The 14,587-nt window shown below is 47.4% G+C and overlaps 1 protein-coding gene across 1 annotated transcript in view; it reads left to right on the top strand.

Annotated features, from left to right (window-relative positions):
- Nucleotides 1-10,291: 10,291 nt before the first annotated feature.
- SYT3 (synaptotagmin III) overlaps nt 10,292-14,587 on the top strand; it is a 21,280-nt gene continuing 16,984 nt past the window's right edge. The window contains exon 1 of the mRNA XM_006897280.1: nt 10,292-10,442. Within this exon, the coding sequence (XP_006897342.1) occupies nt 10,292-10,442 (151 nt within the window). The remainder of the gene's footprint in view (nt 10,443-14,587) is intronic.

Genomic DNA, 14,587 nt, shown 5'->3' with positions numbered 1-14,587 from the left:
AGAGCACTAGCTCTAGGGGAAGACTTTCTGTGTGTCTCCTGGTCACAGGCGGTTCTCAGTGCAGGGACTCAAAGGTTATGCTCCAAACCAGGGCCATTGTTCTTGGTGATGGTCAGATCCCTCTGATCTCATCTCTTATTTAATCCCTTTCATATCTCAAAAGAGATTGACTCAAGATACATCCTAATCCTTTCCATTACATCCTGCTTCATTAATAGAACTGCTTCTAATCCTGCCTCCTTAACATCATACTCCCTGCTGTCTAGTCCATTCCAACTCAGGTTTCAGAAATTTCACAAGAGAAGCTTTCAGAGCTTTTTTTTTTTTTTTTTTTTTAAGAGTGGCTGCTCTGCCTTTTTCTCCCTTGGAGAAGCCTGTGGACAGCTAACCCGACCCTTTCCATAGGCAGACCCATGTGTAATCCTTGAAGCCACCAAGGTTCCCCATTCACCTCATAAAGGTTAGCATTTGCAATGTGCTAGGAAACTCTGGTAGCCTAGAGGTAAGAAACGGCGCTGCAATGCCAAAGGAACCTGGTTTGAACCTACCACCAGCTGATCCTCCAGAAAAAAAAATAGTAATGGACAATCTCCTCCCCTGCGATTTACTGTCTGTGAAATCCCACTGGAGGGTCAACTATGGATCGATTCCGACTTGAAGGTGCACAACACAACAATGGAGCTCTGGTGGCCTGGTGGTAAAGAGTTGCATGCCAACCCCAAAGCAAGGGGTTTAAATCTCCCATAGGAGAAAGATGGGCAATCTCTTTATGAAAAAAATTATTAATTTTAATGAAAAGGTACAGAGATTTTGGATTTCCATTCATCCATTGTTGCACTTTTTTCCCTGCCCACCCCTCGCCTCCAGTTTGTTCTTCTCTTTGAAAAGTAAAGAAAAAATTCTTTCATTGTTATACAATCCCTCCCCCCAAGTCCACTCCACTATGCAGCCTTCATTCTGGACTCCTGTCATGACAATAATACTTAATTACAGATGCCTTTTTAAAAAATTAATTTCAATGAACATTTACAGAGATTTTAGATTTCCATTCATTCATTGTTGCACTTTTCTCCCCTCCCACCCCCCCCCCAGTTCACTCTTCTCCTTGAAAAGCAAAACTCCTTCATTGGTATACAATCACTCCGCACCCCCGCACCCCCACCCCAAGTATACTCCACTCTGCAACCCTCATTCTGAACTCTTATGATAGGCATAATGCCCTAAAATATATTACTTTTAAACGGCTCTCTCCCTCATCAACTTCAATGCAGTATACATAATTTATCCAGTTTTTCTCAGTCTTACACCCACCCTGATGTCAGCCTCATTTTACAACAGTGGCCCCATAGAGTATTTGTCCTTTTGTGACTGAGATATTTCACTCAGCATCATGTCCTCCAGGGTCACTCATTTTGAATAATATTGCATGAGTTCCTTGTTTTTCAGTGCAGCGTAGTATTCCATTGTGTGAATATTCCACAGCTTCTCTATCCATTCGTTTGTTGATGGGAACCTGGGTTGTTTCCAACTCCTTGCTATTGTGAACAAAGCCGTGATAAACATGAGTGTGCTACATAAGCCTTTTAAACCGTTCTCTCCCTCATCTGTTTCAATGCAGTATACATTATTGAACCCATCTTTCTCAGTCTCCCCCCAAACCCAATGTCAGTCCCGTTTTACAACAGTGGCACTATGCAGTATTTGTCCTTTTGTGACTGAGATATTTCACTCAGCGTAATGTCCTTTAAGGTCACCTATTTTGCATACTATTTCCTGAGTTCCTTGTTTTTCAGTGCAACGTAATATTCCATTGTGTGAATATACAACAGCTTCTCTATCCATTTGTTTGTTGATGGGCACTTAGGTTGTTCCAACTCTTTCCTATTGTGAACAAAGCTGCAATAAACATGGGTGTGCATATATCTGCTTGGGTGGTGGTCTCATTCTGTGAGGTTTAAAGCTTCTAAAAACATGCTTGAGGATCAGCTCTGAGTGGCTTTCAACAACAGGTAGTCACATCAGGTCACAAAACAGGATAATGACATGACATAACATGACATAATTATATACACTGAGAATCATGGTTTAACCACATCAACATGTATTTTGTGGTTGTTGTTAGGTGACGTCAAGTGAGTAAACTCCATTCTATCGTTGTTGTTGCTGTTGTTGTTGTTATGTGCCGTTGAGTCACTTGCGACTCATAGCAAGTCCACAACAGCCTTGAAACCTGCTCTATACTGTGCCAATCTCACTATCTCTAACACACCTACTCCCATGACCCCAGTCACTGCATCAATCCATCTCATCGATGGTCTCCCTCTCTTTCTCCATCTCTCCACCCGTCCAAGCATGATGTCCCCCTCCAAGGACTGGTCCCTCCTTGAAACATGCCCAAAGTATGTCAGATGACGCCTCAGAATCCTTTTCTCCAAGGAGCAGCGTGGCTTCACTTTCCAAACTATTGCGACCCTATAAACAGTCGATCTGAACGTGACCCTGTCCCATGCCATCTTCACGATCTCTGATACTCACAAGCCACTATCCTGTGTCCTCCAGCTTGTCTTCCTCTCTTTCTCTGGCCTGTTTTTTTAAAGAGCTGACTCCTCTGGGCAACATACCCTAAGTATGTGAGACCAGGTTTCACCATGGTCGCACCTCCTCCTGGAACTTGCATTTGAGAGGATGGGGGATGCAATTCAATCCGTAACAATGTCTACCTCAGTGTGAATTTCTACGCTCTCTCTGTTTTTCTCTCTCTCCTTCTGTGTCCCTAATTCTCCATCTTGTCTCTCTCTCTCTCTCTCTCTCCATCAGGTTTTTTTTTCTGTGTGTATCTCTGTCTCCATCAATTTCTCTATCTCGTTCCTTGTCTCTCTGCCCAGCCCCCACCTCCCTCCCTTGTAACTCACTCCATCTTTCTTGGCCATCCCTGTCCCCCTCCTTGGCTTAGTGCCCAGCCTGGGACACAAATCCCTGAATCAGCATTTTCCTCAATTTTAGAAATGACATAAGTGCTGCAGTAGGAGCCGAGCTGATTGCAACCCTGGTCCAAGCGTTTGCCTCCTGGCCTCCCTACCCCTGGCCAGCTTCACTGACCTCTCACCTCAGCTTTTGCTCACTCTTTCTCTCTTACAAGCATTAGGAGAACAGATGAGTCTCTCTTACACACAGGTTTATTCCTTTAGGTGTGTCTGTATCTTTTTCAATGCATTTTTGTGTGTGAATCTGTAGGTGTGTGTGCAAACTCACTCATCCACTCATTCATCCCTCAAATATACATCTATGCACCCCTTCAACTGTCCCTCAACTACACATCTATGCATATGTCCAACTATCCTTCCAATAACTGTCCGTATCCATATATCCATTCAACTGTTAACCCTTCTGTCCAGTTATACAGAGTTCATTATACTACCCATCAGTTTTTCCTCCAGACCATTCACCCATTCACTTAATAGTTATCCATCCATCCATCCATCCATCCATCCATCCACCCATCCATTTCTACAACTATCAGTTCATCCATCCATCCATCCATCCACCCATCCATCCATCCATCCATCCATCCATCCATCTGTAGCTGTTGTCATTATTATGTGCTGTTGACTGTACTCATAGTGACCCTATGAACAAACCTGTGAACTCTGCCCTCTCTTGTGCCATCCTCACCAGTGCCAACACATTTGAACCCATTTTTACAGACATAGTGTCAATCCATCTCGTTGAAGTTTCCCTCCACCTTTCCAAGCATGATGGCCTTCTCCAATGACCAGCCCCTCTTTAAAATAAAATATGCTCAAAGTATGTGAGACAAAGTTTTACCATTATCGCTTCCAAGGAATACTTTCACCTTAGTTTAACTTTTTCAGTACAGATCTGCTTATTCTCTTGGCAATGCATGGAACATTTAGCACCATCATTTAAAGCCATTGATCCTTCTTCTGTCAACCTTAGACATTGTCCAGCTTCCAGATAAATAGCAAGTAATTGAAAAAACCATGACTTAGATCAGGTGCACCTTAGTCTTAAACTTAAATCATTACTCTTTAATACTCTGAAGAAATCTCTGACATCAGATTTTCCCAGCGTAAATCGTCTTTTCATTTCTTGACTGCTGGTACCAAGTTTTACTGTGGATTGTGGATCCAAGTAAGATGAAGTCATTGACAATGTCAATCTTTTCTCCATCTTCCATGAACAAGTTTGTCATGGAGAGGGTGAAGCCAGACTGCTCCTTGGAGGCAAGGATTGTGAATTTTCATCTAACAAACTTTGGACGTGTTGCAAGGCGGGATCAGTGCTTGGCGAGGAATGTCATGCTTGGGAGGGTGAAGGGGCAGGGCAGGATAAAAAGACCCTCAATGAGGTGGATTGATCCAGTCACTGGGGTAAGGGGGTTAGGTGTGTTGGAGACAGTAAGATAGGTAAGGGATTTGGGGGAGGGATTGTATAACAATGAAATAATTTTTCTTTTACTTTTCAAAGAGAAGAACGAACGAGGGGGGTGGGCAGGGAGAAAAGTGTAACAATGAATGAATGGAAATCCAAAATATCTGTAAAGTTTCATTAAAATGAATAATATTAATAAAATAATTTACTATAAGAAATATAAGCAAGGGTTAGAGAGGGGTTTAGGGCTGTTGTACCCATATATGTATACCCATATATGTGGGTGTGTACAGATTTATCTGTAGATTTGAACATATATGTTGTTGTTGTTGTTGTTGTTGTTGTTGTTGTTGTTGTGTACCATAGAGTCAGAACCGACCCAAAGTGACCCTCCAGTGGGTTTTCGGAGGCAGTTAATCACACGGGAGGAGATTGCCCATCCTTCTCTCACAGAGAGGCTGGTGTCCTCGAACTGTGTGCCTTCAGGATTGCAGCGCAGCTACTACAGACCCACATTTATCTACCTGTTCATTCATTACCTACCTGTTCATTCATTATCTACCTGTTCATTCATTCACTCAGCCAGTCCTCTGTGGCCCCTTTCATGGCCCCTTTCCTGTGTCAGACAGACACCAGGGACACGAGAGAGTTGAAGCACTTATTGGTGAAGATCAAAGACTTCATCAGCTAAATAAGTCACTTTGGATTACCCTTCACCATAAACAAACAAACAAACAATCCTCATAACTGGACCAGTAAGCAAAGTCATGATAAACTGAGAAACAAAAAATTGGAACTCTCAAGCATTTCACTTTCCTTGGATCCACATCAACACCTACGAAGAAAGCAGTGGAGAAAACAAAGGATGTATTTATACGGGGCAAATCTGTAAAATCTCTCTTTCGAGTAAACAAATGAAAAGTCAACAGAGATGCCACTTTGAAGACTAAGGTGCACCTGATCTGGGTTGTAGTATTTTCAGCCACCTCCCAGGCGTGCAAAATCTAGACAGTGAATAAAGAAGACCAGTGTCTCTGAATTATATTGTTGGTAAAGACTGCTAAATATACCACAGACTGCCAGGAGAATGAACAAATCTCTCTTGGCAGCTTTACAGCCAGAGTGCTCCATAGACGTGAGAATGTTTGAAACTTCATCTCACATACCTTGGCTACGTTATCAGGCGGGGCCAGTTCCTGGCGGACAATGCGCGCTTTGGAACATAACAACAAGTAGGGGGGGGGGGAAACAATTACTGCCTTGAACATTGTGTTTTTATGAGCTATCTATGGAGGATCAAATTGATAACAGTGACTGGAAAGATAAGATGAGACATTTAATGGCCAGTGAGCTTAGGGTAGTCTGGGGTAACACCTTGGAAAAAGAGGATTGCCCAATTTAAAGAATGTGACCAGTGTCACTGAATCACACATTTAGAAATTACTGAATTGGTGCACGCACGTTCAGCTGTGTCTAGGCTCAGTAATAACAACAACAACAAAATAAATTATTATAACCCTCCAGGCCACAGGTCAGTTCTGTTCTATCACATGGGATCACTATGACTCCAAGTCAGTGACATCTAGTGATACCACCATCCACGTCATGTTGTTGTCATTGTTATGTGCCATCAAGTCACTTACGACTCGTAGCAACCCTATGTATTAGTTCTGAGCCCTGTCCCATCCTGAGCCAATCTCATCCCCTCTAACAGACTTAATCTCATTTCTCCAGTCACTGAGTCAATCCATCTCATTGAGGGTCTTCCTCTCTTGTGCCGTCCCTCCACCCTCCCCAAGCATGATGTCCCTCTCTCTACAAGGACTAGGTCGTCCTTGTAACACGCCCAACGTATTTCAAACAGGAAGATAAAATGAGAAATACTTTTCAAGCACTTAGTACAACAATGTCCAAAAAACATTGCAACTCAACCACTGCCTGAAAGTTTATTTTGACTCCCAGTACTCCCCATAGGACAGAAGAGAACTGCTGTAGGATTGTCTGGCTGTAAATCTTTTGAGAAGCAGGCTCCCACATCTCTCTCTCCTGGAGCAGCTGGTGGGTTGGCCTGCCAACATTTGGGTTAACAGCTGAGCAGCGCTTAAATGGCTGTGCCACTTGAACATCTATCCTGAATATAGTGGCAGCGATTAGTAACTGCTGTTAGCAGGCTCTCTCTGGTGGGCATGGATGGAGTCAGAATTGACTCACAGCTGACCCTTCAGTGGCATTTCAGGGGCTGCAAACCACGAGAGAAGAGATTGTCCGTCTGTCTCCAGCGCAGCTGCTGGTAGATTGGAACTGCCTGTCTTTGAGTGGTCAGGGCAACTCTTGACTCATTCACTGTTATATTCTGCTTTTAAGAGCTACTCTTTAAGCACCCATTGGGTGCCAATGTTTTATCTGTATTGACTGGATGTTTCAAGCCTCTGGCTGCCTTGGAGAGAAAGGTTATTTTCAGCATTCTGCTGTTGAAGAACCCGGAGCTCAGGTCAAACAAGGGGCTCTGGGTCATGCAGGCAGGAAGGGGCCCAGGTCTACTCAAATTCTAGTCACGGCACTTCAACGCCGAGTCTCTGCCTCCCACCCGAGTTACAGGATCCAAGTTCTGGGTTCCTGGGGGGTGGGGGTGGGGGTGAGTCTGAGGACAGTGGACTCCCGGGTCTGAGGGAGGAGGATTTGGAGGGGTCAGAACTTTTGGATCCGAGGAAGGAGGAACGGGCCGGGGTGGGGTGTGGGGTGTCAGGACTCCTGGGTCAGAGGGAGGAAGGGTTGGAGTGAGGACAGCTGGGTCTAAGCAAGGAAACTGGACTCCCATTTGAGGGAGGAGGAGCTGGGGGTTAGGAGTCCTGGGTCTAAGGGAGGAGAGATCTGGGGGACAGGACTGCCTGGTCTGATGGAGGACGGCCTGGGGTGGGGGTGGGGGTGGGGTGCCAGAACTCCTGGTCCAAAGGAGGAGGGGCTGAAGATATGGAGGGAGGAGAGATCTGGGGGTCAGGACTCTTGCTTCAGTCTGAGGGAGGAGGGGCTGAGGATCTGGGGGTCCCAACACTCTTGGGCCTTGAGGGAGGAGGGCTTAAGGTGGGGGTGGGGTGTCAGGACTCCTGGGTTCAAGGGAGGAGGGGCTGGGGTAAGGAGAGGGCAGATTCCCACATCTGAGACTGGCAGTGGGAGGCAGCTCAGAATCCTAGGTCCTGGGAGAGAGGCTGGGAGCCCCGCATCTCTGCGCCTGGGAGAAGAGGGGATCCCGGTGGCGGAGGTGGGGGCGCGGTGTACAGGTCATGCCCGCAGATCTGTGGGTGTTCGCTGGGGACGAGCGCCGGGTCTCTGACGCCCTGGTCCCGTGGCCCCGCGATTTCGGCAGGTTCCGAGTTGGGGGGGGTGCAGGGGGAGGAGCCGGGGACCTGCGACAGGGGGAGGGGGAGGAGCCGAGCGGGCACCGCGGCGGGCGCGCGGGGCTGCGGCGGCGGCGGCTCCGGGTGAGTCCGCTCCTCCCCCTCCCCCTGCCACAGCCCCCGCCCCAGTCCCGTCCCGGGGGGCGGCCCCGGCGCGTGGGGGCGCGAGGAGGTGCAGAGGCGCGCAGATCTCGGGCCGAGGAGTGGGAGTGCTGCAGCGCTCGCTGAGCGCCCGGGGGGAGGGGCATGTGGCCCAAGAAGGGGGGGACCCCGAAACACCTGGTGTACTCCACCCCTCCCTCCCTTGCCCACCCATACCCGGGCGTGGGGTTTTTACCCTCTCCATGGCCTTCACGGACTTAGGAATCTGCGGCCTCTCAAGGTCCAGCACAGTGACCCCTTCCCTTGCAGCGCCCTGGGACCCCAGCATCTTAAATCTCCCCCCAAAGGGAAAAAAAAATTGCCATCCTCTCTGCAGCCCGTAGAGGCATGAAGGACTTCAACTCCCAGCAGGCCCTGCTGTGCCGGCTCTATGAAGCTACAGCGGCACCAGCGCGAGGGCTGCTGGGAGTTGTAGTCTCTGAGCTCTCCACGGGAGCTAGGGGCCCGGAGGTGGGAGGGGGGTGGCTGGACACCCCTCATCCTGAGAGGGTAGGACAGTTGGCCCAGGTAGGACAAAGGGGTGAGGCTTGCACTTAGCCCTTTCTCCTGGCCAAGGTCCCCAGATCCGACATCCCCTCTCAGCGCCCAGCGCGTGGGGACGGGTCTTCAGCCCCTTGTCTACCCTGCAACCCCCATGGGCGGCCGCCCGCCGCCTCCTCCTCTACCACCCAGGACCCGGAACGGATAAGCACAGGTGAGTCTGACCATGCCTGCCTTGGAGTCCTGGCCTTCTGCAGCATCCCCTCAAGACACCTGTCCACTCCTGAGCCCTGAGTCTTGAACCCTGTGTCCCCAATTTCCCCTGTAACCTCCAGCTCTACGCCCCTCGTTCCACTTCTCTTCATCCCACCTCCCTGACCCCCTCTCTGATGTGCCCCCCAAGTACCCTTCCTTTCCAGATTCACGTCTGCATGCCCAGCCTCCTCTATCCCTTTGTCCATCTGTGCTCTCTGGATATTATCTATCTACCTCTTATTTCTGCACCCCACTCAGGAGATTCTCCTGTCCACTGTTTCGCTCACAGCCCCATCTCTCTGTCCACGCCCCCCCTCACTGCCCCTCCTGTCCACCCATCCCCTTCACCCCGACTAATGGAACCACCAGCCGGCTCTTGATCACAGTCCATGGTAAGGTTCAGTCCCGGACTTTCCATCTGTCTGTTCATCTGTTCCTCTCTCCTGGGCCCCAGCTCACCCTCCCCAGCATCTCTGTTCCTGTTCCCCCCCTCTCTCCCTCGCTCAGCCTAGTCTCTCTCTCTTTCTATCCAGCATCTCCTTCTAGAACCGAGTAGACATGTCCATCTCTTGTCTGCCCCTTTCTATTCTCCTATCTACTCCATCCAATTTGGCCTCCTTCCTATTCCTCAGATATTCTAAGCCCCTTCTCCCTAAATCCCTGTTCATGCTGTTCCTTTTGCCTAAAATGCTTTTCCCTACCCCACCCCACTGCCCATGGCTGTCTCCATCTCTTCTTCCAAGCTTCCGAAAGCCCTCTCTAACCACTCCCTCCCAGTTCCTTCCTAACCCATCTTCAGGTCTCCCTGATCCCCACCCCTACCCCAGCTCCTTCTTAGCATTGCTTTTAGAAAACTTTTCACTGTTAGAGAGTATTTTGTTTGTATATGTTGGTCTACTGGCTGGTCTGTCACCTCTCATTGAATTATGTGACACCAGAACATCACAGGACATGTGTGGTTCCCAACATGCTGAGTGTGCACCAACCAACCCTGATTCTTCGCATGTAATTCACCCTCATGCTGCTATTTGTTGAATGGACAATGAGTGGCTATTGGGTGCCTGTCCATCCTATATTTGCTCCCCATTTCTGTGCACCCCTAATTTTTGATTTCATGTTTTTTTTTTTTTTTTTATTTTTTTTTGGCCTCCATGTCTGCACATCAATCTCCACCCCTTATTTGAACATCTCAGGCCCTTCCCTCTTGTCCATTTGTTTCTCACCTCAGCCCCCTTGTCCACTCATGTCCACCTCTGCCCCCTATTTATTCACCCTGTTACTACTATCTCCTGTCTCACGTTGTTTCTTATGCCTGAGATGTGCTCCCCCACCTCTCTTCCTCCCACTAATTTCTCTCCTCTTATCTATCTTTTTCCTTGTTCATCCACTCCTCATTTCTGCCCTCCTGTCCTTCTATATTCTGTTTCCTTGCCCCTTCATTCTTATTCTCCACCCCCCTCACCCCCCATCCCTGTGCCTGTCCCTGTCTCCCAACTGTTCCCTCCACGTCTTGTCTCTGCACTCCCACCCAACCCCTCTCCACCATCCCATTCCCCATCGGCACCCTTGTCTGGACCTTCTCAACCACACAGGACTTGGTGGCCATCATGTCCGGGGACTACGAGGATGACCTCTGCCGGCGGGCACTTATCCTAGTCTCAGATCTCTGTGCCCGGATCCGAGATGCCGACACCAATGACAGATGCCAGGAGTTCAATGATCTGAGGATTCGAGGCTATCCCCGCGGCCCAGATGCAGGTCAGCACCCCCAGCTGTCCCAGCCAGCTCCCTCCCTTTCCTGGAGTTTCCAGAATTTTACAGCAGGCTCCCTCAGTGGTTTCCTGTTAGGCCAGTCCCTCCCAGATTTCACCTCCATCTTGCCTGCTGCTGTCTCTTTAAATCTCTGTTCTAAGAAGGCATTCGCGTGGCCCATTGTGACTTGTGGATCATTTTTTTAAAAATAATATTTTATTGTGCTTTTTATGAAAGTTTACACCAGAAACTGGACTCCTATTTGACAACTTAGAAACAAATTGGAGGACTTCAGTGGCTTAGTTTCTAGCAAGTTGTGTTCCTAACCCAAAGGCAGTGTGTCTTTGATGATTCTAATCTGCCATCAGCTCTGAGCGAGAAAGATGCACTATCTCCTGCCGTTGTGGTTTACAGCCTCGGAAACCCAGCGAAGAATCGCTATGAATTAGAGCCAACTCAAAGGCAGCAACTCTGAGGGGGGTTGTGTTAGTTTATAGAAATGGTCCAGTGATATAAGCTAACACATCAGTAATTCTCTCTCACTGCCTTCTGGTTGTCGTGTTTCCAGAGCTCTAGTCTCCCTGCCTCCTTCTCATCTTTGTTTTAGCATCGTTGTTGGTGTTTGAGTCTCCTGTAGATGGTTTTACAGTGGGCCACCATGCTCATGAGTGATACAGGCACATCTTGGAAATTGCAAGTTCTGCTCCAAACTGTCAAAATAAAGCCAATATCACAATAAAGTGAATCACATGACCCCCCTCTTTTATTTTTTTTTTCTTCCCAGGGTATATAAAAGTGATGTAGGTATTCTACTACACTGTATGGAGTGTGCCATGACACCATAGACAAGTTTTAAGTAGTGTGAGAATACAAAAATGTGACACAGAGACATTGCTTTTGGAAAAATGGCACCAAATAGACTTGTTCAACACAAGGCTGCCCCAAACCTTCAGTCCGGAGAGGAGAGGGGAGAAAAAAAAATAGACACATAATAAACCGAGATGTGCCTGTATCCTTTATAGTGTGTGCTGAGTGGTTGTTTCATGGAAAGGTGACTCCAGGGCATAGTTCTGGTTCAAAATTTAAAGAGTATCTCTCTGGTCTCAGTAAGTCCAAGAAGTCTGAACTTTTTTAAAAATGCGAGGCTCTGTTCTGAAATTTTCTCCCATTCTGTCAGGCTGTGTCTGTTATGGCTCTAATTAGAACAGTCAGTGGTGGTAACCGGGCACCATCCAGTTCTTCTGTCCCTGGGGGGAGATGAGGTCCTGGTTCGTGCAAGGCCTCAGCCCTGTGGGCTAGTTGCTTCTGTGAGACTAAGGAGTCTGTTGAGTTTTATCTAATGAATTTTCTTTCCACCTCTCCACCAAACATCCTATCTTTATACATCATGTTGTTGTTGTTGTTGGGTACCATAGAGTCAGAGTCAACGGGTTTTCAGAGGCCGTTAATCGAATGGGAGATTACCCATCCTTCTCCCGAGGAGCAGCTGGTGACCTCGAACCACGTGCCTTCAGGACTGCAGCACGGCTTCTTGTCACTAAGCCACCAGAACTATATAGTGGCTAAAAGCACTGGAGTTGGACTGTCTGGGTTCAAATCTCACCCCTCCACCTGCTTACTACATGTTCTTAAACAAGTAATTATTCTATGCCTCAGTTTTCTCATCTGGAAAATGGGCATACGTAATAAAAATAAGAAAAGTGATCACTTCATAGGGCAGCTGACAAACTCTGACGATCCAACCCATGCTAAGCACTTGGGCAATACCAGACACACAGCAATCATTCCATAAATGCAGAGGTGTATTTATTGAGCACCTATTGTTGTAGGCAGCATTCAGGACAATTTGTATAATTTTTTTTGCATTGTTTGGTCTTTTTATTGTGGTGAAGTTTGCACAACACAACATACTCAGCTCACCAATTTATGATGTACAACTCAGTAGGACTGTTGTGCGGCCATGCTTGTAAGCCTTTTCCAAATAAGGCCATTACTCTTAACATGCTCTTGTGTGTGTGTGTGTGTGTGTCTGTTTACCGTCAAATCAGATCTGACTGGTACAGGAGGAGATTGCCCCTCCTTTTCCAGCAAAGCATCTGGTGGATTCGAACCGCATACCTATGGGATTGCAGTGCAGCTTCCCGCCACTAGGCCACCAGAGCTCCCCTACTAACATGCTCTTAATGCCCTTGACCATTCAAATCTACCAGCACCTCTGAGGCAGAAAGATGGACAGTCTCCTTCCTGCAGTTTATAGCTTCCAAAATCTAATGGATGGTCAGCTATGAGCCAGATCCGTCTCCAAGGCCATTTGTGGGTTTGTGTTTTTGGTTTATTCCTCAATGTCCTCTAGCAGGAAATAACTTTGCATGTTTCGTTGACCATGCACAGAAACCCTTTGAGGTACATATAATTCCCACTTACAGCACAGAAACTGAGGCTCAGAAAGAGGGAGTGAAACAGGAAACACAAGGAGGGACTAGGTTGAGTGAACACAGATGGTGGGTGGAAAACAAGTTTGCTCTGTACACTTTCACTCAAATAACAACAATACAAGTTAGAAAAGAAAGTATCAAGTAAAGAAGTTATTTACTAATACGTGAGCTCTGGTGGCCTAGTGACAGGAAGGTGCACTGCAATCCCAGAGGTACACGGTTCGAATCCACCAGATGCTCTGCTGAAGAAGGAGGGACAATCTCCTCCTGTACCAGTCAGATATGATTTGATGGTATATACACAAAAATAATAAAAAAAATTTAAAAAGAAGTTATTTACTAAGAGGAAAATATCTCTCAAACCAACTTTTAATGATGCAAACAATTCAAAGCTCATTGCCATCAAGTGAGGCTGACTCACAGCTGACCCTCCAGCGAACTGACCAAAGCACTAGATCGCACAAGAAATTGCCCATCTTTCTCTCAGAAGCTGCTAGTGGATTCGAACTTTCAAAGGGGAGTCACCTTTGAGTTAGCAAAGCAACTCCTTATGAACTAGGCCATCAGAGCTCCTGTTAGTAACTAAAAAAAACCCCAACCCAAACCCCTCCATCTCATTGCCACTGAATCTGAACCCTCCCATAGCTGATCTTCTGTGGGTTTTCAGGAGCTGAAAAATAAGCCAGAGGAGATTGCTCATCTTTCCCCCATGGAGTAGCTGGTGGATTCGAACCTTGTGCAGTTGGGTTGGCAGTGCTACTCCTTACCCACTAGGCCACCAGGGCTCCTGTTGTTGTTATGTGCAGTCAAGTCATTTGCGATTCATAGCGACCCTATGAACAACAGCTCTAAAACCTGTTCTATCCTGTGCCAACTTTATTGTCTCCTCTTTATGCCAGTCACTGAATCAGTCCATCTCATTGAGGGTCTTCCTCTCCTGCACTGTCCCGCCACCCTCCCAAGCATGACGTCCCTCTCCAAGGACTGGTACCGCCTTGCAACATGTCCAAAGTATGTCAGATGAAGCCTCAGAATCCTTGCCTCCAAGGAGCAGTCTGGTCTCACCCTCTCTAGTGTAAATCTGTTTGTTTTCCTAGCAGTTCATGGTACACTCAATATTCTTCTCCAGCACCACAGCTCAAAGGCATCAATTCTCCTTCTATCCTCCGTAGTCATTTTCCAGTTTTCTGACACAGAGCAAGTAATCAGAATGTGTAAATAAGTCTTTTACTTCCTTGAGATATTGTCATCCGGCAGGAACTTCTCTACAATCCCCCAAACACCCCTTTCTGTAAATGATTAGGGATCAACAGGTGTTTTGTTGGATTGAAATGGAAAACAAGAAAAGTGAAATGACTTGTCCAAGGTCATGGTGTTGGGAAGCGACTGGGTCAGGAGGACCAGAAAATCTTCCCGGCCCTTTGTCCAGATGAGGAACACTTCACTCTAGGAAGCTTGTGCTGGGAGATGTTGGCCCAGTCACACTGTGTGCCAGGACCAGGCTCAGGTTGTTACCTGTGGGGTTCCCAGGGGTGACAGTGCCACCTTGTAGACATTGCCTTGCTTTCTCTGTCTACAGTCAAGCAGTCAGATCAGAGAGTGGCCTTCAGGTGTTTTCAGCACACAGCACACAGTAGAGAGCAGAGGCAGTAAATCACATGGGAGGAGAATGTCCGTCAGAGTCAATGGTACATAACAACAGCAAACCTACAGACT

This window comes from Elephantulus edwardii, unplaced genomic scaffold (assembly GCF_000299155.1).
Source record: "Elephantulus edwardii isolate Elephantulus edwardi_28Jun2011 unplaced genomic scaffold, EleEdw1.0 scaffold00208, whole genome shotgun sequence".
Lineage (NCBI taxonomy): Eukaryota > Metazoa > Chordata > Mammalia > Macroscelidea > Macroscelididae > Elephantulus > Elephantulus edwardii.
Note: the sequence above shows the minus strand (reverse complement) of the source record. Positions and strands in the feature narration are given on the sequence as shown.